The sequence below is a fragment of the Tachypleus tridentatus genome, chromosome 6, assembly GCF_004210375.1.
Source record: "Tachypleus tridentatus isolate NWPU-2018 chromosome 6, ASM421037v1, whole genome shotgun sequence".
In the NCBI taxonomy this organism is placed as follows: Eukaryota; Metazoa; Arthropoda; class Merostomata; order Xiphosura; family Limulidae; genus Tachypleus; species Tachypleus tridentatus.
Window position 1 is genome coordinate 123475673 of NC_134830.1, and position 24210 is coordinate 123499882.

Below are 24210 nucleotides of genomic sequence, written 5' to 3' on the forward strand. Positions count from 1 at the left end.
CTAGCCGCCCCTAATTTAGCAGTGTAAGACTAGAGGGAAGGCAGCTAGTCATCACCACTCACTGCCAACTCTTGGGCTACTCTTTTACCAATGAATAGTGGGATTGACCGTCACATTATATAGCCCCCACGGCTGAAAGGGTGAGCATTTTATAATTTATTTCCCACTCTTGTAGGTGTACTGTTAACATTTCATTTCTGTCACTCTTATAACTGTACATTTTAAAATATTTTATTTTTGTTCACTCTTGTAAGTTTATACTTCTATTTTTATTCACTGTTATAAGAGTGTAATTTAAGATTTTATTTTTAGTCACTCTTGTAAGTGTATACCTTCTATTTTATCTAGCACTGTTCTAAGTGTTTATTTTAAACCATCATGTTAGTGTAAGAGTTCCATGTCAGTAACCCTTGTACAATATTTTCATTCTGAGTTTGTGAAGGAGAAAGTTTCTCTATTTTTTTAAAACATTCTACATAATTTGAATGAAGTTAATACAATTGTAGATAAGGGACAACTTTCTATATGAAACCAACAGAAGCACTGAATGATAATGTTTTTATTTGTTGGAAGGAAATTACACAGACAAGAATGATTAATCCTTTACTCACATTAAAAACTTGTAAGCAAAATTTGACATTTGTGAAAAAAAAAATCACCAACATATTGAAAGGTTACAAGCAATATTTATTTTTTAACAAATTTAGGCATGTTAGCTGTGGTAATATCAAACAATTTTTGTTGGGAGTTAACCACATGTATCAAACCAGCAAATTAAGAGATTTAGTGCAAAAATTTCATCCAGGAAAAATATTCATTTGAGATAAAATATTATGTCAGTTGAACATTAAGAAAACAAAACAGAATATTTCCTAAAACTTTAAATAAGAGTGCACTTTAAACATCCAAAGAACAAGATGAAACATTATGCAAAGAAAGAAAATGTCATAATAATGAGGCATTATTATATTATATAACTGATGTTAAATACAACTCAGTTTTCACATTTATGTTTCAGCTGCAAAGTCTAATCACAGTGACTACTTGTGTATGAAAAATCACAAAATATAAACTACATTGAACAACTATATAAGATATGACTGCAGTCAAACTGATTTGTGTGAGAACAAAGTTATCTTATGTATAAGTTGGTGAAACCTTTGTGTAACCTGATGTATTCCTGATTCTTAGTAAAAACTAAAGCAGAAACAGCTGATTGTGTGTGTCAACTCACCTGTATGCATTAGACTTCTAAAGACCAGCAATGTTTTGGATTTGACATTTACACATCTTCAATATCATACTAACAGATGTTATCTTTACAATAACTTGTAATTTTTTCCTTAATATTACAGATTTCTTATTTTATTTTACGGACATAAAAATTAGACATCCGTTCTGACTTCTCTTATTCACTTTCCCATACAAAATGCAAAGAAATATAAAATAACAACACTGCCTTTACATAAGAGTACAGGAACACAAGATCATGCTATGGACTTTCTCAGATGTTCATCATGTAGAACTGAGCTGTCTGTCTTTACTGGCACAGGCTCTGGCACTACGACCACATCCTCTTCAGGCTGTCCTTCGCCTACATCATCATCTAAAGCACACAGAAATCTATCGTCTTCATAGGTTGGGAAGAAATATCTGTGTGTGAAAGAAACAAAAATTAGGGTCAGTTCTGTATTTCTATCAAGTTACAGTGAAAGCTTTTAGACAAAATAAAAACCTTCCACTGATAATGTGATTAGGTATGATAAAAATTAACAAAACTATCTACAAGTACTTAACATGAATCACCTTTTTAACAAAACTAGTACTGTGAACAAAGATTGACCAACAGTTTAAGTGTACTTCATTTTCATGAGAATCAATCAGCTAAGAGAATGTCCAACAGTTGACATTCAATACTTCTTAAGTCTGGTATATTTTACCAGTTTTCAGCAGTGAATACACCTTTCAAATGAAATGCAGAACTTCTACACCCAAACCTTGTATGCTTTAAACCTACTTTAAAGCTAGAGAAGTGTTAACAGAACTAACAGTATGGTATATCACAAATATAATGTGTTGTTCTTATGATTAATAAACATCAGAGTTACAAGAACCAATCTTAAGGTATTTTACAAACATAACATCTTATGACTTATGAACATCAGAGTTTACAGATATATAGTTGTATGGTATGTCATGTTCTCATGACTAATGAACAGTAAGAGACTGACTAAACTACATTTGTGTGCAGTCATAGCCTGTCTGTAAGCTTCACCTTACCCCTGTTTCGAACTGAACTAGTTACCAGTGCCCAACTACAACATACTAGATGGCTTCACTGCACACCATACCAAAACTGAAGATAACATACTAATTCCTTGGTCAACGAAGGAACTTGGTTGTAGTGATTAATGTATTAATAGCTTTTAAAAGTAGTTTAAGTTATGTAACAATAAGTAGGATGTTTCAAGAATATTTTACATAAAAATGTACAATAGCTACACCTTACAAAGTCAATATTTGAAGGATACTCTAAGTACTGTTGAAATGGTAGAATTTTATATTTGATAGTTCCTGGAGGACATTTTAGTAACGTTTGTACCCTGTATTTCCTAATGAAAGTTAAAGACTTTCAAACACTTTGTCACCATATACATTATAATTTCTAGAACCAGAATTTAATGTCATGTCTAAAATTTATTGTAAGTCATGACATCCCCCTCTCGTCCTACACAGCACCTTGTTTACAGCAGTGTTGTGGACTTAAGTATTAACACAGCACCTTGTTTACAGCAGTGTTGTGGACTTAAGTATCTAACTACACAGTTACTCAAATGCTTTGAAATCAAAACCAAGTACCTTAGTTTTGTTATTGAAATGTGAATGTTTACAAATTACTTATTCACAAACCATGGTAACATACAAAGACTTCCTGGATTTTTATCACACTACTTCAACTTGTAAATTCTTTTAACATTAAACCAAAGGAAGTGAATAATTATAATTAATGTTACTTGACAGGCAAACCTCGTATTTTATATTTTCTGAAATTAATATAAATTTAGTCCAACACAAAAGTAATGGCAAATTATTTAATATTAACTTTTGATACTTGTAACTTTTTCTTATAATAGTTGAAGGGTTTTGAGAAATAAATAAGAAAACCAAGAAATTTGTTTATGTAACAGTTAGTTAGGATACCAGTCCTTTACAGTGGACCTGTTGACCAACAAATAGTGGGATTGACCATTGCATACTAATGTCTCTACAGTTGGAAGGATGAGCATGTTTAGCAATGGGTTTGAATTCATTGACTTTTGATATATACATGACTAACCTTTAAGACGATGTTTCAGAAATATTTATGTTACATTAAGTCAAAAGCACTTACAACCTAAATCAAAAGTTTGTTATATTTCAGTTTTGAACTGTTTTCTGGGGAGGGGAGAGAGGTTAAAATAACCTTACCATAATTAGATGTAAGGATAACAATACCATAATTAGATTTACATTGTAACAATAGTCTGTTTTAAATAAGATGGAAGTAGCATACATCTGTACACAACACACTCACTCTGGCTGGTCCCACATCTCTGGATCTGGTGATGATATGTGGTTCGTATTTGTCATGTGACTCAATAAAGCCTGTTGAGTCTCAAACTTTTCTTCACATGCAATACAACCTTGTTGATTCACCTGTCCAAATCAAACAACCTGTTAGTTTGTATTTTAGTGAACATGAACAAACACTGTATGTCAAGTCTATTAAAGATTTCTATCCTGATTTGTGTGCCTAGAACCACATTTGTTTACAATATGGTCTAGTATATTGATGACAATATGTATCATGACAGCATTACATATGGTTATAAAAACATATTACACACGCATGTTCTGCGTCAGTTCTTCATACAAAAACAATGAAATGAGATTAAGGTGATTAAATAACTTACAGAAAGGTTTCCATTTTATGTCAACTAAGAAGAAATGAAACTCCTTTCAAATCAAAATGCTTTCTTTCCTTCACACAACTGATGATTTAATTTATTTCTACATTACTACTCTATAAAATCAATACAAAAATATTGATACACACCCTCCTCCTGATAAAATTGACTAGTTTAACTTGCTTGTAGAATGATAACTGGAGTTTTGTTTTAACTTCATGAAAGTCAAAGCTGTGAGTCTCCTGTCAAAATAAGAAATATAATATACAAACAATTGCAGACATTACTGTAGTTAACACCACCGACAGCTACCAGAGACAGACGTTACCATAGTTAACTACATCGACAACTACTACAGACAGACATTACCCAAGTTAACCCCACTGACAACTACTACAAGAGACAGACATTACCATGGTTAACCCCATCAAATACTACTACAAGAAACAGATATTACTGTACTTAATGACACTTGCAACCAATTCATTGTCATAATACCACCTAATCCATTGTTAAAATACCATTATATATAAACTCACTTTTATAAACAAATCGTATAATTAAGTACCATAAAGTGATCATATGTATCTAATCATCATCAAGAAAGTTACAATACAAAGTCTCCAGTGAACTTAGGGAACATAATTATATAGAATTCCTGATTCAATGGAAAAGATATATTATTTCATCAAGATGCCTACAGATGCCATACAGCAAGTAAACCCAAATGAAGAGATTACCAAGACAAAAACAAAGTACTGTCATACCTTCATGTGTTCAAGTAGAACCTTTAAATCAAGTGAAGTAGTATCACAGAAAAGACACTTGGCACCAGGTCCTTCTTCCTCCCAGTCCTTCCATTCACTAAGACACACAAAATACTGAGTTAGTCTTCAGAAAATAAGCAGCATCAAACATAATTCATTCATTCTTACATATACCTTCCTTTGAAATATATTTATGTGTAACTTATATGAAATGTACAAAAAAACAAACGTTAGTATAAAATTGTAAGAACTAAGATTGGATACCAGGTGTCCACACAGAGTTGTGGAAGGTATTACTCAGTCTCCACACAGAGTCACGGAAGGTGTTACCAAGTGTCGATACAGAGTTCTGGACTACATGAACAAGTGTCAATACAGAGTTGCAGATGTTACCGAGTATCCATACAGAGTTGTGGAAGGTGTTACCGAGTATCCACACAAAGTTGAGGAGCATGTGACCAAGTATCCACACAAAGTTGAAGAGCATGTGACCAAGTATCCATACAGAGTTGAGGGAGATGTTAGTAATTATTCATAGAGAATTGTGAAAGATGTTAATTATTCATACAGATTGTGGAAATTGTTACTGAATAGCTCTATAGTTATTAGGTATCTTAGGGTGAACTGTATAATTCATAAAACGTGCCTCATGGACCATTTTAAATTGTGGAAACATACAGTAAACTCTCATTGTTTCGAAGTTGCTAGAACCGAATATATCACTTGTATCGAAGTTGTTGACTGGTCCGGCCAACTGTCCATATAAATACATAGTAACAAAAGCCCCTTGAATCGAACTGCATGTATCGAAGTGTCGGCTTGTAACGATGTATAATTATAGTCCCTAGGGTGTGAAAAGCATCAATATTACATCCTTTGTATCAAACCAGGTACGAAGATATTTATTTTTCTCTTCTTTCCTAAATTAATTGTCACCGCTGCCGGCCACCCGCTACACCGCTAGCAAGTGCAATTAGTCTGTCTCCGCGCAACAATGTGTGGTGCCACCATCAAAATCTTACACTTGAGAAACAGCGGACTGCAGATGGGGTAGTAGATTAGCCTAGCAATGTTTTTACAACAATTATGGTCAATAACACTTTAAACCCCTACCCGCTCCAACTCACCCACCCTCCCAGCAAAAATTAACTTAGATATAAAATTTTCAGATTATGGCTTGAGTAGATTATACCTGGTCAGCCTGCATGCTGTGGCCTATAAAAGGCTAATCACAGTCAAATTAAACAGATCATTAATCATTGATAATGGTGAAGCACAAGCTTGTATCGATAGAAACTAAAATTGCAGCAATAGAAGAAGTTGAAAAAAAAGTTAAAACAAAAACAGAAATAGCAAAAGCATTTGATGTGCCTCTGAACACTTTGTCAACATGGTTGAAAAATAAAGAGGCCATATTGTCTTCTCGAGACAACTTTGTCCCAATAGAAAACGCATGCGAACTGCAAAACATTCTGACCTAGAAGCGGCATTGCTTCTGTGGTTCAAAAATGCTAGATCAGAGAATGTTCCTATCTCTGGGCCTGTTATGCAAGCAAAGGCAAAAAAACTTGCTGGTCAAATGGGAATCACTGACTTTTGCATGAGTGATGGGTGGTTAACCCGATTCAAAAAAAGACACGACATTCAATTTCGTACGATCTGTGGTGAGTCTGGTAGTGTAGAACCAGAGCAAACAAACCAGTGGATATCAACAACACTGCCACTCCTGCTAGAAAACTACAGCCCACGGGATGTCTTCAACGCAGATGAGCCTGGCTTATTCTTTAAACTTCTGCCAGACAAGTCTCTTGTTATCAAGGGAGACTCCTGTCACGGCGGGAAGAGAGCGAAGGAGCGGCTGTCTGTTTTGGTATGCGCCAATATGGACGGCACCGAGAAGCTTCCTTTACTTGTCATAGGTGAGTGTCAAAAGCAGGTAAAAATATTTTCCTGTGTTTTCTATAGAAGTTGTTATTTTATGATTTTCTTCAGATTATTGACATGTAAATGTTTCATTTTTAATTTCAAGACATTAACCATGTACATTTTCTTTCTTTTTTTTTTAGGAAAGGCAGCAAAACTGCGTTGCTTCAAAGACGTCAAAACCCTGCCAACACCATACAAAGCCAACAAGCGAGCTTGGATGACATCAGATCTATTCACCAAGTGGCTGAGAGAACTTGACCGAAAGTTTGTGCTGCAGAAAAGAAAGGTCCTTATGATAATTGACAATTGCCCCACCCACTCCAACCCCACTGGACTTAAGGCCATCAAGCTGGTGTTCCTGCCTCCCAATACCACAATCAAGACAGCCCATGGACCAAGGCATCATCGCCAATCTAAAACATCATTACCGCACCCTACTGCTACAGCGTCTTATTGATTCAATAGACAATAAAAGTGTTTTCACTGTGACTGTGCTTGAAGCCATGCGACTGCTACGCTTTGCCTGGTCATTGGTAAAGCAATCAACCATAGCCAATTGCTTCAGAACTTGTGGCTTCTCCTCTCCAGAGCCAGCAGAAAACAGTGAGGACCCCGAGGATGACATACCATTGGCCCAGCTCTTGACACGGCTGAATGACACTGGGTTTACGGTGGATGGCACAGCAGAGGACTACGAGACTGCTGATAATGATCTGATCACTATCGCACCCCTGACAGACAGTGATATTGTGGCCATGGTGCAAAATAAACAGACACCAGAAAATGACAGTGAAAGTGAAGATGACGACAATGAGGAACCCCCCATCCCAACACATTCTGCAGCTCGTGAGATGTGCCTGCAACTTCAGAGATATTTTGAACACCAGGCTAACGCAGGACAGTTTATCTCTCAACTAAACATGATGGAGAATTTTGTGACCAAGTGCCAGAGGGACAGCAGTTCACAAAAAAGCATTGTGCAATATTTCAAGTGACTCCAGTTAGACGTTCTTGCTGGTGTTTGTATCCTGTACATTATAATTACATATGTTTATATTATGAATGTTATTTTTTTTTTGACATGTTTTTTTTTTTACAAGTGCTGTTAATTGTCCTTTTGAATTTCATTAAATGTGTTTTAAGTGTTTACACACGTGTGACTTCTGAGTCTTTAATCCAATTACCGGTACTGCAACAGCCGTCAGTTATAGGGCCTACCATTACCAGACTTGGCTAGTGAATGAAAAAAAAATCCTTTTTAACGAACAATTCTCTTTGGTCTCTACGACTTCGTTACAACGAGAGTTTACTGTATCTAATATTTAGGAAAACAGTTAATATACAGTCTGTCTTCCAAAAGCCAAAGTCTATGAAGAAACTATTGTCAAAAATAGAGAATTTAGAACAGAAATATCAAGTCTGGTTTAAACCACATAGTCTTTTCCTTGTTTACAGCTATAAGAATGAAGGTTAAAAATGTTTTTTTTTTTGCCATGTATTAACAGAATTTCAAAAACAACTTTATTCTCATGCTGTTGTTAAAAGACAAAACTGAGACAGTCACCCAAAATATGCTTTTCAACCAAACTTTACTGGAAGGAAAATAAAACTAAATTGATTGCAAAATGATACAACCAGCTGAGTTAGAACCTTGCTGTAGTTATCCTGCTAGCCATAGGTGTGGCAAGTACATATAGTGATTCAGTTATAAACAGTTCACAGTGTTAAAACTTTCTGCTCTATCACGATCTGGCTTGCTTTGTAATACCAGTAATTAGTACTACCAATTTACAAAGTCATTTTTTCATACTTATAATTTCATTTCTCATTTTTTTACTTTCTCAGTTGAAATAGTCCACATCTTATATTTTGCCATTTTCTTGTATGATTCACTGAAGATGACATTTGTAATACACTGCATAACTTTAGAATAATCTGTCTAAGAGAACTGTTCTAAACCCACTCTGTTAAGTACATTAAACATGAGACACAAACATAACTTACTCTTCACCCATAGCTGATGGATCTGGTGCATCAGACTCGGCCTGAACAGCTTCCCAGTTCTTCCCTAGTTCCTGAAAACAAAGACCACATCTTGTTTATTAAGATAACTTTAACTCAAAAAAATGTTAAATATTATTTCTATTAATTAAACATATCAGGAAAGCCTTTTAAAGTCACAAGCTTTAAATAATAAATCTTCTTCTAAACAATACATCTTTACAAAAGTGAAAATATATATAAAAGTTTTATCACAACGACAGCCAGCAGCAGAAGAGAGATAATCAGTAACTGTACTTACAAGATAATTGATGATGTAGAATTTATCATATGACATATTTTTGGGGTTTATTCTTTTATGTTGCTTCTTTCTCATATGTTCCTTCAATACAGCCCAGTCTTTGAATTCTTTTTCACAAAATAAACACTGAAACCTAAATAAATACAAAAGAATTGATAATCCTGACATTCACTGGCATTAAACCAACATCAAATCAGGGATAAATAAAATGCCGAAATGAAACCAACATCAAATCAGGGACATTAAAAGGCTGGAGTTAAACCCATATAATATCTGGTAATAAGCTTCTCTGACAGTGAAAATCTTTTATTACAGCCCTGCTAAAAGTAAAAAAAAAAAGTTTATATGATGTTATTAAAAATAATTCAAGAAAAAAATTCATTTTTTTTCACAAACAGGTTTGAGCTGCAACTGACCACTGTCGAGAAGAGACCATCTCATCATGGCTAGTTATACCACTGTTAAAAAGAGACCTTCTAATCATAATGGTCATCCCATCAAGAAGGCTTCTTGAGAAATTCTGTGGAAGGTTTCCACAAGAGGATTGAGTACTACCTAAGGTATAAGCAGTTGCAAAGAAGCTGTCCATAGAACTGTACATGGATGAGGAATTATAGATACGGAAGTAAGATGTTTGTTCACCATAATTAAAGACTTTTAAGATTCTTTCTTATCAATACAGTGTTCTTTGATAAATATAATTATTACACAATCTCAGTTGCCAATGTAAATGGTCTGCAAAATTAGAAACTATATCACCAGAATGTAATTTCATTGCACACCATCACAGCTGGGTATAGGGTTACAGTCTCCATTTGATCTTTTAGAATTTCATCTCTAGATTCTGTCCACATTACCTGTCATACACACAATGCCAATCTTTTAGGAAGCCATTTGAAGAAATTTAGAAGATACTTCTCACAGGTTCTCTGAAGTTATCATATAGCTGAACAACTAAGACATTAAATACATGTGACATACAGTGGAACTACCCATACATAGCAACACCTTACCATTCAGAGCATTTTGCTTTATACCAACTATAAAATGGAGAAGTGTCAACACACCCCTCTTCACTAAACGTTTTTGTGGTGCTCTCCCTTTATTAAATGTTTTTCCAATCTGCTTTTCTCAGAAACAAATACAGTATATATGTAAACAGGATCACTAGTTAGCTGAGGAGAAACTTCTTAACATGTGACCACAATCACGTTAACTGAGGAGAAACTTCTTGATGCACATGAACACGATCATCAGTTAACTGAGAAGAGGCTTCTTACCACACGTGAATAGGATCACAAGTTAACCGAGGAAAAGCTTCTTAACACACATGAACCTGATCACCAGTTAACTGAGGAGAAACTTCTCAGTAAATGGGTATCAATCATTCAGCAACACAGTGTTAAGGTGTAGTCCCCCCCCCCCTTTCCAGGAGGTAAATTACAATTTTCATAAACACTAGATGTACAAGAGGAAAGGTTTGACTTCACCATGTTTGGTCATGTGTTTTGACATGGATTTCTTCTGTAAGAAAGATATATTTAGCCACCACTATCTGTGGTTTTGAAGTGACCAATATAAATCAATGTTAGCTTGCTTTTACTTTTTATACAGATATTTATTACTTTTGACACATTGTTTGGTTTATAGACTATAGTTGTTTGCAGGTTTCAGATAGTAAGATCATACGTAACTGGAACTTAGTCAAAGTATACTTGTGCTTTGTTTCACTTCCATTACTGTCATGGAACAGTAGTGGGAGTGTGAATTACTCAAACATTACTTTCTTGTTGTATAAGTCATTAACATTGGTTTCTATTAAAACATCACTATCACAGAAAACTATAAGAAACAATTTTTTTTCTCTCTCTTTGCAAAATTTAAAACATTTTTACCATGGACTTCCATGTCAACCAGTTAGGATATTTCACTCACAGCTCAGTTATGATGTTACCATAAATCCCACAATTTGTTGATATGAGAAAACCCAAACAACTGTTAACTAGATAAGCTGGCTTCCTTCTATCAGTTTGAGAACAGGACAACATTTGAGTAACTTTACATGGATATTTTACTAAAACTGATTTGACAAGTTTGTTCAATATGACAGAGATACACTATGGTAAGTTACATCAGTGTCCTACTGTGTTATGTAAACTGATTTGACAAGTTTGTTCAATATGACAGAGATACACTATGGTAAGTTACATCAGTGACCTACTGTGTTATGTAAACTGATTTGACAAGTTTGTTCAATATGACAGAGATACACTATGGTAAGTTACATCAGTGTCCTACTGTGTTATGTAAACTGATTTGACAAGTTTGTTCAATATGACAGAGATACACTATGGTAAGTTACATCAGTGTCCTACTGTGTTATGTAAACTGATTTGACAAGTTTGTTCAATATGACAGAGATACACTATGGTAAGTTACATCAGTGACCTACTGTGTTATGTAAACTGATTTGACAAGTTTGTTCAATATGACAGAGATACACTATGGTAAGTTACATCAGTGTCCTACTGTGTTATGTAAATTGATTTGACAAGTTTGTTCAATATGACAGAGATACACTATGGTAAGATACATCAGCGACCTACTGTGTTACGTAAACTGATTTGACAAGTTTGTTCAATATGACAGAGATACACTATGGTAAGTTACATCAGTGACCTACTGTGTTATGTAAACTGATTTGACAAGTTTGTTCAATATGACAGAGATACACTATGGTGAGATACATCAGTGACCTACTGTGTTATGTAAACTGATTTGACAAGTTTGTTCAATATGACAGAGATACACTATGGTAAGATACATCAGTGTCCTACTGTGTTATGTAAACTGATTTGACAAGTTTGTTCAATATGACAGAGATACACTATGGTAAGTTACATCAGTGACCTACTGTGTTATGTAAACTGATTTGACAAGTTTGTTCAATATGACAGAGATACACTATGGTAAGTTACATCAGTGACCTACTGTGTTATGTAAACTGATTTGACAAGTTTGTTCAATATGACAGAGATACACTATGGTAAGTTACATCAGTGACCTACTGTGTTATGTAAACTGATTTGACAAGTTTGTTCAATATGACAGAGATACACTATGGTAAGTTACATCAGTGACCTACTGTGTTATGTAAACTGATTTGACAAGTTTGTTCAATATGACAGAGATACACTATGGTAAGTTACATCAGTGACCTACTGTGTTATGTAAACTGATTTGACAAGTTTGTTCAATATGACAGAGATACACTATGGTAAGTTACATCAGTGACCTACTGTGTTATGTAAACTGATTTGACAAGTTTGTTCAATATGACAGAGATACACAATGGTAAGATACACCAGTGTCCTACTGTGTTATGTAAACTGATTTGACAAGTTTGTTCAATATGACAGAGATACACTATGGTAAGTTACATCAGTGACCTACTGTGTTATGTAAACTGATTTGACAAGTTTGTTCAATATGACAGAGATACACTATGGTAAGTTACATCAGTGACCTACTGTGTTATGTAAACTGATTTGACAAGTTTGTTCAATATGACAGAGATACACAATGGTAAGATACATCAGTGTCCTACTGTGTTATGTAATTGACCAACTATGAACTTATTACAAACTACACTCTAGATTGACATGTATAAAACCTACACATACATACATACAAGTTTTGAATATCTTTAACCATACTTACTTGTGTAATTTTTCTTCAATCAAATCCAGCAGTTCATTTCCAAAAACTGTAAATATAAAAAATGTAGGTTTTTACAAACACAGTGGTAAGATATATTAGTGACCTACTGTGTAATGTTTATACAGCTGACTTAAACAATGAAACTGCAGTGATACTACACATAACTCGCTTTAACAATGGAACTATAGTGATACCACATGTAGATCACTAACAATGAAACTCCACTGAGACTACATGCAACTCACTAATAATGAAACTATACTGAGACTGTGTAACGCACTTTAACAGTGAAACTATACCGAGACTACAGTATAACAATGAAACTATAATAAGACTACATGCAACTCACTTTAACAATGAAACTATACTGATACTACACGTAACTGACTAATAATGGTGCAGTCACTCTCACTGAAAGAAAATGTCAAAGGTAGTTTCAGAAGTTCATATCAGGTGACTACAGCTTAAGTGATATGCTACATTCAGATTGCCCTCTTGAGTTTAATGATGATTTGATGCTGGCTAAATTTGATGAAGATTGTGCTGTAACAGTTGAAGAACTGGCACAGAAGCCTAATTCAACCCATTCAATAGTTCACTGTCATCTGCAACAGCTTGAAAAGGTGTCAAACCTTAGAAAATGGGTCCCCCATGTTTTCACAGAAGCAAACCTTAGAGCAAGAGTGAACATTTGCACTTATCTACACTCTCATGAACATAACTCCTTTTTTGGACAGGTTAGTGACTGGAGATTACATACGGATATCTTATAAAAATGTTAAGTGCTGCAGACAATGGCTCAGTGCAAGTAAACTGGCTAAAGCACAGCCCAAAATGGACCTCCACTCTAAGAAATTCTTGTTAAGCATTTAGTGGGATATTGTTGATGTCATTTACTTTGAGTTGCTGCCACTCAATGTAACAATTACATCACACTTCTGTTGTCAACAGTTAGAGCCCTTGAACATTGCACTGAAAGAAAAGAGGCCTGGCTTTGATCACTCATAAAAGTGTTGTGTTACACCAGGATGCACGGCTCCATACAGCAAGGATCACATCTTCAAAGAATGAAGAGCTAGACTGAGAAAAACTTCCACATCCTCCTTATTCTCTAGACCTAGCCCCATCAGATTATCATCTATTCCAAAGTTTGCAGAATTATCTTGATAGAAAAGAGCTTGGAACACATGAAGATGTCCAAACTACCTTCTCTACATTCTTTTCCTCCAAACCCCAAAAATTTTTATAGAAGCAGCATTCAGATGCTTGTGAATCATTGGCAAGAAGTAATTAATAATGATGGAACATATATTATTGCTTAAATAACATTAAAATCATTTGAAATCCTTTCTGTTTTTCTAAACTTTAAATCAGACATTACTTTAGGTATGACCTGATACTTTCATTTTTATAAAGAATTTTCATGCGTTACAAATCTACTTACAATCTAAGTAGATTGTACTTGTATGGATAAGAAACCAAAACTTTAAGAATATAAACCTTATAATTTTAAAATACATTTTAGTGTAATGTTTCTTCACACAAATAAGCAATAAAGTAGTTTCATAAATGTTTATTTCCACTTCTGTAAAATCTTGTGACCCTTCTACATGTAGTTCATCAAGTCTAACCTATAATATGACAACATTCAGTTTTTACATACTTAATGTTCATGTTAAGAGTAAAATATTTATTCTTCAAATAATACTGATCAAGCCATTGTAGTGAAATATTTACTTTTATTACTATCTCAAGAGTGAAATAAATTTATTTTGAATTTAATTATCAAATTGTCTATTCACAAACTCAAAAAGGCATTCACAGAAAACCAGATAAATACATTTATATATTAAATATTAAGATATCAAAAAACAATAGCAAAACTAATAATTCATACTTAATGCTCTATAGGAAAATTACAAATTTCTTACCAATATTATCTGGCTGACCAATATTCACATGATGTTCACTAGTCATGTGATCAAACAGTTCATGTCTAGAAAATATAATACTCAAATTGAAAAATCAGGAACAAAATGACATACAGTATCATAATTAATTAATAGGAAAAAATCTACAACAGTTTAGTGATTTTCTTCCTCTGACTGGTTAGTATGGAACAGTTTATAATCTACAACAGTTACCAAATTACCTTCCTGTGACTGGTTAGTATGAAGAATAAGTTACTCTACAACAGTTTATAGATTACCTTCCTCTGACTGGTTAGTATGGAACAGTTTATAATCTACAACAGTTACCAGATTACCTTCCTGTGACTGGTTAGTATGAAGAATAAGTTACTCTACAACAGTTTATAGATTACCTTCCTCTGACTGGTTAGTATGGAACAGTTTATAATCTACAACAGTTACCAGATTACCTTCCTGTGACTGGTTAGTATGAAGAATAAGTTACTCTACAACAGTTTATAGATTACCTTCCTCTGACTGGTTAGTAAGAACAACAAGAGGTTAATAATCTACCACAGTTTATAGATTAACTTCCTTTCTACATGTAACATCAAGTATCAGGTGTAAGTAACTACATGACTATCTCTGCATACAACATCAAGTTCCACATGTAACTACACAACTCTCTACATATGACATCAAGTATCACATGTAAATAACAACACAACTATCTCTACAAATAACATCAAGTTTCACGTATAACAACATATGTATTTCTAAGTATAACATCAAGTAAATGTGACTACATAACTATCTATATATAACACCAAGTATCACGTGTAAATGACAACATAACTATCTCTTCATATAACATCAAGTACCACATGTAAATAACATCTCAACAAACATTATAAAATGTTGTCATTTACACATGGTACTTGATGTATGTAGAAGTAAACTATCTTTACTTATATAACATCAAGTACCATGTGTAAATGACAACATAACTATCTCTGCATATAACATCAAGTACCACATGTAAATGACAACATAACTATCTCTACATACATCAAGTACCTCGTGTAAATGACAACATAACTATCTCTGCATATAACATCAAGAACCACATGTGACTACATTAATATTTCTACATACAACATCAAGGATGTGACAACATAACTATCTCTATATATTACATTATTTTCTAAGAGACGTACACTCACAAGATAAATATATTAACAGCTGTGTCTTAATGAAAAAAACTTGTAATTATATACTTATTACTAAATTAATCAGTTTACAAGTTTTTCAAGACTTACAGATGTCCTTCAAAGTGTTTCTTACAAAAAAGGCAGTCTCTAGAGAAGGACGTATCAGTTCTTTCTTGCTGCTGAACTTCCAGGACGTACTCCTATATGATAGATACTAACCTCATTTGAATGAAACAAGTTGACATACTACTATGATATCCACAAATTAAACAATGTTATTATGTGTTCTTACTAGGGTAGTCACACTATATTTCAAACATTTTCATTCATACCTGATTTCTATCTAGTCAGATAAAGCTCAGTGAGAGGAAGAATATAATGCTTAATTTTTCAAAATATATTGGGTATATCAAAAGTTGAGCATTTGAATGTCAAAAATTAGGTGTTTTTTTTCGACAGGACGATTATAATGGAGGCCTTTTTTCACCCCACTGAATAACTCTGCATGTTTCTGACCAATTTTTTTATCATTAAATATATTTAAACTATTTTTTTTTGGCTTTCACACTGTAACTTTTAGTTTTGTGAGAAATAATGATCAAATAACACTGTTATTTAATAGATGTTCAAAGTCAGCCGAGACCTCGATTGGGAAACGTCAAATTTTCACAAACATTTTAATGGCCAGACATGGGAAGCTCTAACAAATGGATTCATATTTTGCACACAGAATTTCAAAGCTGAGAAAATTCTTTATCTGGCAGAGTTTATTTCAAGTAGATAAGATAAAACCTCAAGAGGTGCAAGCATTTCTTAATCACTGTATCAGCTAAAAAAAATGGTGCCAAAGATCATCCGAGCGAGAAATACAAAGGGCTTTCACATGCTTATTCTGATATTGATAGAAAATTGTTATGCAATTAAAACAAGTTGAATTTGGTATCATGAGAGACTATTTTTTCGAAGATTTTAGATGTAATTTTTAGTTTTGATAGTTTCAACAACAGAAATGTAGAGATAAAAATGACAAATCATGCAACGATTTCCCCATTATAAACGTCCTGTCAAAGACATCATCGACAGAACTGACTGCCCTATTCTTACATCATAATTAGCTTCACCTGGTGAAAATAACTAACAGTCAAAGAGCTCTATCAGTGTAATTGTATACATAATGGACATAAAACAGGGAATCTTTTACAGTAATCATTCAACCAACAAAAAGTGTACAATATAACATCATTTTTAATTACATACTTCAACACTCCTTACCTCAGTCATCAGGAGAGTTTAATATTTAACATGAGTTATATATAAATCATATGACACTTTATAAACCAAAACTACTTACCTCAGTCATGAGAAGAGATTTTAATATTTGATGTATATAATGTACAAATCATATCATACCACTGTTCATTAATAATTAATTCTCTATTAATAACATTTCACACTTATTAGTGGACTTACCAATCGTTTCTGCTGGAGTTTCTCACGTAATTCTCTATCTTCGGGCAAAGCATCACAAAGTAGGTAGAAATCTTCACTGTCCTCTACAGTACAGAGAACACTTCTTTAAATAATCATAAGTTGTTGGTAAATACACCAAAAAAGAACATCATCAAACTGAGGTATAAATGTTATATCTTGAAGGCTGAACCACTTTCTTTGTGTCTTGATTACTGTTGTCATATTGATAAATATGAAAACATTGCTTTCAACTATAAGTACAATATGCTACAAGACAACCAGTAAACAGTTTTGACTGACTGATACACTGCTGGTCCCAGTAACAGTCAGTCTGACTGACTGACTGACACTGTTGGTCCCAGTAACAGCCTCACTGACTGACACACTGTTGCTCGTAGTAACAGTTTGACTGACTGACACACCAGTGTCACATATCTTCATCGGTTGCTCCACTGTTGATCCTAATAACAGTTTGACTAATTGACACACCAGTGTTACGTACCTTTATCGGCTGCAGCACTGTTGGTCCTAATAATAGAGCAGAAATTGGTGATGTCATCTTCTTCAAATCTTTTCCTCCAATACTTTAGGTAGCTTGAAAGTAAAAGATTTCACCATTTGTTTCCACAGAAAACATTTTATTAACAAAAGTAATGCACATACAGTGATAACAAATTATGTAATTCTAAATAACCAACAGTTACTTGACAGAATACAAAACTGTTTCACACAAGATTAAACTAGTAAATAACCAGCAACTGTCAGTTGAGACAACACAAATGTACTGTAGTTTCACAACACAAGAACAGATGAATTCAACAATTAAATAACCACAACAAATAATATTACCCATAATAACCTGATATTCATGAATACGGACAACCATGAAAACCAATAGAAATAATTTGTTGATAAAATAAAAAATCTGATATTCTAAAAAACATCATCCTATCTCTGATTTATAATGACTTAATGAGATTAACAGTTCATACTGAAGGGGTCATGGTTCAAGTAACTGATGAGAAAGGTTCTCAAGAACCATTACATTTGGTGTGTACCAGCCAGCCTGATAAAACTTAGTACTTGTGTTACTAGCATGGGACATAACAGTGTATGGTTGACATAACAATGTCTTTAATTTCACCTGGAAGTTTCTGTAATAAACCATGACAAGGGAATAGAAACAAACATTAGTTTGAGGTTATTTCACATGAATTGCTAAGTATTACCAATAAATTATTTTACACTTCTTGTACCACTACTATCCTTGATAAAGCTGCAACAATGAAACATTGGCTGAAATAAAATATATTATCTTTAGTTTCATTTTTTTTCTCTAATTTTACTGAAAAACTTACTCCAGTTTGCCCTACAAACTTTATAAAACCAGCCATTCATCAAACACAAAAAACATCCTTTATCTTGTACAGAAATAGCCACTTGTTAAATGATACAAAAATACATTCTATATAAACAGCTCTTTATTAAATGACACAAAAACATGTCCCTTATTTACCTTCTCATATCAGCAATCAGCTTCATGTCAGCAATGACAAACTTGTGGGAAGACACAAGGTGGGCAAGGAGGTGACTGTATGTTGGATCTTCTGCTGGGAGAAATGTGGCTTCACAGAACAAACAACAGATAGGCTCTGATGTAAGGTTACGAGGCAGAGGTGCCACAGAGCATCCTCCTATCTTTCCACCACCTTAAAACAACAAATGTTTATCATAAAGGACAAAAGATAAAATGTCTCACTACTGTTTGGATGTGTCAGTTTACCTTTACACTAAGACTAGAAAGTAAATGAAACCACATAACAATTTCAGCTCTGATTAAGTTATTAACTTACAGCAAAATTAAAAAACAACAACCTGGCCATCAGTATATCTAATTAAATATAAAAATCACCCTGGCCAATATTATAACTAGTTCACTATTAAAACTAACCTGGTCATCAATATAACTACTTAAATATAAAAAACAACCTGGCCATCAGTATACCTAATTAAATATAAAAATCAACCTAGCCAAAATTATAACTAGTTCAATATTAAAATCAACCTGGTCATCAGTAAAACTACTTAAATACAAAAATCAATCTGGTTATCAGTATAACTAATTAAACATAAAAATCAACCTAGTCCTCAGTATAACTGTTAAACATTTACAAAATTTTAGAAGCTACATAAATACAAGGAACTGGATAAAACATTTTCTTCACACATTTCAATTGTCACAGTCAGATGGACTCCAGTATTTCACATACATGTCACACTTGTAATTTATATACACATCGGACTCCAGTAATTTACATACACAACTTTAAAAACATAGCTAAAAAAGAGAGCAAAACCTAACATCTTAGGAACCAAAGAACATTTTAACTAGTATCAAAACCTGACATCTTCGGAACCACAGAACATTTTAACTAGTATCAAAACCTAACATCTTAGGAACCACAGAACATTTTAACTAGTATCAAAACCTAACATCTTAGAAAACACAGAACATTTTAGCACCTAATATCTTAGGAACCAAAGAACATTTTAACTAGTATCAAAACATATCTTGGGAACCAAAAAATATCTTAACTAGTGCAAAAACTAACATCTTATGAACCAAAGAAAATTTTAGCTAGTATCAAAACCTAACATCTTAAAAACCAAAGAATATTTTAACTAGGATCAAAAGCTAAAATCTTAGGTACCAAAGAACCTCTTAGTTAGTACCACAAACTTCAAAAAACACTTGATTATATGCGAAACAAACATTTATCCCTAAGCTTTGAAACTATAATATATCCCACTGTGCTTTAACTTCTTCCAGAGATTAAAACAACTCAACAGCAAATGATATAGTGATTTATAACTAAGTATATAACACAATTATCTAAAAGCATTAATTAATATTATGAAAATAACCTTATCAAAATTAATGTTTTGAATTATTCCAACTGTCTAAGGCAAATAAAGAAAAAAATGACTGGTAGATTTGACATTCCAAAGTTTGGAAAACATTACCAAATGATGGTTTGAGCATCCAACAGTAACAATCTGGATTACATTTTTGTTCTCTCATCATAATAACTAATTACATTTTAATAAAAACTTTTATTTTATAGGTAAATCTATACAGATGAAATAAAACTGATTCACCATTTGAAACAGGTTATAGAGAATAATAAACATGTTTTTAGATCAAAGTAAATATTGTTTATGTCATGATAATTGTATAGCAACATAAGGAAAGCACCCTATCAAAAGAAAAGCAAGTGGCCCAAAATAAACCCTCATTTAACAAACCCAGTCCCTTCAACATAAAACTGTTAATTAGTGAAACATAAATAATATAAAAATCAGTACAAAAATGGAGTATCACTAACAGTTCTGTTAGAAACTAAATACAGACCAATCTGTTATTAATAACCACTGTTTTTAACAAAGATGCTAGTTAATTTAATGCATGTTTTGGGGGAGGTTTCAATTTTTCTTCTTTAGTATTAAAATTACTACAATTATATATCATTCTACCATTTCTCTTGCATCTTGTACATAAGACATTCAATAGCTTTTATTGAAACATTGTATACATCACAAAAATCTGCTCCAATGCATAGAAGCTGCTAAGTCTGTTTTGATGGTTATGTATTGTTTTTCTGTTAAGTCTGTTTTGGTGATTATGCATAGTCTTTTTCTGTTTTGGTGGTTATATCTTGTTTTTCTGCTAGATCTGTTTTTGTGGCTGTGTTTTTTCTGCTAGGTCTGTGTTGGTGGCTATATATTGTTTTTCTGCTAAGTCTGTTTAGTTGTAAATTGTTGTTTTCTCTTATTAGGTTGAGGAATAATTCGTGAGCATTTTAAATAATTTCATTCAAGCATTACATGCAAGACTATACAATACTTCAATGCGTGAACATATTACACCCAAAACATTTATTATGATACTTTATTTCATGTAATACCTAGGTATATAGTATGCATTGTTTTAAACAAAATTGCAAGAAATTAAATCCGAAAAGCAGATGGTGTCGAAAATGCTCGATTTTGTCCACTTGACATTCCATTTAATGAGCTGAAAATGAAAGCAAAAATTAAAGACATATGAAAATCAAACACACCATCTATTAGAGCAAAAAATTATCTACCAAATGGCATGAAATATTTTGTGAAAGCGTTTCATTTATGAATATATTTGTTTAACTTGAAAAAACGCTCACGAATTATTCCTCAACCCAACAGAATTGTTATTCAAGTAATAAGCATTATACAAGTCAATTTTCCACGATTGATATTTAATATGTGGTTACTATTCAAAAATCCTCTAATGGTTTTTGTTGACACAAGAAGAAATTTTAACACTGTTAAATTCCACCTGACAAATCTTTAAATGCTTAGAACTATCTCTGAATTCCTGGCAAGTTTACAAATCTTCAAACACAGCTTTAAATGAAAGAGCAACTGATTAGTTGATCAAAGTTAAAGAACACAATATTAAATAATTAACAACTTATTCTAATTTCCAAGCTATAACTGTGATACCACTTATTAATTATGACAAGTTTTAAACACTTAGAACATCAATACAAACTCACCCAAACTTTCATGAACTTACAACACTAAATGCTGGAACCAAATTCTGTTAAATTCCCAAATTCAGACACAAATTCACATAAAAATGCTTTTTGAAAGTTGTGACTAGTTATTAATACATATTTATTTGTCTTGCATTCCTTTAACATACTTTTCTCTGTTCTCATTAATTTTTCCATGAGACTTAAATATTTAATGCTTTCTGTACTCAGTGGTATAAAAGTAACGATTTTTGTCTTGATCCACTTCACATGACGACTGTCCTTACATGTTTGAAAGAATCAGTTTGATATTGCTAGCAACAGTTGGGCAACGTAACCACTTTAATTAGTACAAGTGGTTTAAGAATTAATTTAGATTATATAACATTCCAGATAAGTTTAGCTTGCAATTATACACTTGTGTTAACTTGTAAACTTGAAACTAAAATATATTTTAAATTAAATATTTTGCAACATAAAAAAAACAATTACATCCAGATATGCAACAAATACTTTTATCTTAGCCTAAACTGAACGAGAAGACGAGTTTGAAAACTCGTAAACGGCAGGCTAGACTAACTTGAGTTTTATTTTTCTAACACTAACACTAATAACATGGTTTAATAAGGCGTCGTCTATTGTGGAATCCGACACTTTTCAATTACAGGTTAGGGAATAAATGATTCCCTAAAAATCAAAACTAAGAGATATTTAATAAGAGCGGGAATGCGAAGACAGCCTTTAAGATATGTCTATGTCACAAGTACAGCTACTGAGTACCGTCATAACATAAATAGTCTACAGTAGTGCAAGATAGTTTAATGACGTCGTTTTGACATTCTTGTACAAATTATAGTTGACTTACTCCTACCATGACGTTTTTGCCTCTGCTTGAAATTGAAATTCTGAGACATAATTAACTCCGCTTTCCAGCAATTATTTTTTCAATAAATTCAGAAAATGCGATTTTTGATTTGCGAAAGTCTAAATTTACTATCCTCCAGTTCCGCATATGACATCCAATAACTGCACCTCGACTCAAAGTATTAACTAAACCGTTAAAAACAAATTCCCGTATCGAACGACCATTATGATCCGCGTGTAAAACTCTTCCTCTTTCCTTTACAATATTTCAAACACTATTGACACGCACGATATGTCAATAACTACATTCGAACTATTATGCAACAAGCATAAAAACAACATGCAAAAAAATTCAAAACAAAAAACAACCTATAAGATACACCTTGGAAATTTTGGTGGCATTTAAAATGTTTATAATAATTCATTGTTACCCCAGTTCATTTTCTGGGTTAATTCCAGTGATCTTATAAAATATTTAAGTCTGAGTATTTACACTTATGAAAACCAACCCACAAAAGTCTTTTCTAACATTATTGATTATATTACGCCATGAGGAGTTTACTATTTATACCATGAAATTTGGCTTAAAATTATCTGTGATACTTTTTATAACGCTTTTATTTTCCAGTAAATGACACTGATATTAAGTTAATTTATTATCAATTAAAAACTACATGCCTCAGAAGATCTGAATTTTTACAAGAAGCGCATTGATAACCGTTCGTTTATTTAGAAAAACTGTCACAGAGAATGTTCAATAGCTTTTCTAAGTCAGCGTATGAAATCAATAACTTTAATGAAGTTTTTAGAAAGGTCAGAAATAAATGCTAATATTTGGGGTTTTATTGAAGACAGTTCATAATGTAGCTCTCTGCACAAAGCGAATCTTCATGAAGGTTCAAATCATTAATCTAGTACAGAGGAAAGAAAATAAGATAAAAGATAAACAAAACGGAACTAATAGGACTAGTATTTGTTGTAAATATCATATAAAAGTAGATTTTGTTCACATTCCTATAAATTTTTTGAAGTATATAATGCGCAACTTGAAAGTAAGGTGAATATTAAACCACCTTTCGGATTTTAAGCCGTACCTTTGAAAAGTATTGTGTTATCCAGACGTACTAGGCATTTTCTACTCCTACTTTCCCCAGTGACACTGCAATATGTCTGCAAACTTAAACGCTGGAAACTGGGTTTAGAAAATCTTGGTGGACAGAGCACAAATAGCCCATCGTGTAGTTTTGTGCTTAATTATACAAAAAACAAACAAACAACATACAAAAATACCCCGTTATGTGTTTTCCTTTAGAAAAGGAGGCCAATGTAGCACGAACGATGATATGAATTGAAACAGTGATCTCTTATAGTGACAAATTATGATATCGTTTATGGGTATTACTCACTTCTTGTTCACATGAGAGTGGCTGCCAATAACATGAGTAGTGTGTGTACCTGGAGAGAGAACTATGCATATAAAGCAACGTTTTCCTTTGTTTAGCAAGCATACATAGATTTT

General features: G+C 33.0%; 1 protein-coding gene across 3 annotated transcripts; it reads right to left on the minus strand.

Moving 5' to 3' along the window:
- Nucleotides 1-544: 544 nt before the first annotated feature.
- LOC143253533 (zinc finger protein 277) lies at nt 545-23056 on the minus strand. 3 transcript variants are annotated; one of them, XM_076507565.1, is made up of 13 exons: nt 22699-23056; nt 18770-18962; nt 17756-17847; nt 17254-17336; nt 15892-15983; nt 14594-14658; nt 12663-12708; nt 8943-9075; nt 8645-8715; nt 4715-4811; nt 4097-4189; nt 3575-3696; nt 545-1653 (listed from the first exon to the last, which is right to left on the minus strand). In XM_076507565.1, exons 1-13 carry the CDS (start codon nt 22739-22741, stop codon nt 1488-1490), a joined length of 1296 nt encoding a protein of 431 aa, XP_076363680.1. In that variant the 5' UTR covers nt 22742-23056; the 3' UTR covers nt 545-1487. The 3 variants fall into 3 exon arrangements, with proteins under 3 accessions (XP_076363680.1, XP_076363679.1, XP_076363681.1); XM_076507564.1 differs by having other exon boundaries at nt 22693-23056; XM_076507566.1 differs by lacking the exon at nt 22699-23056 and adding an exon at nt 21849-22640.
- Between the last annotated feature and the right edge of the window lie 1154 nt (nt 23057-24210).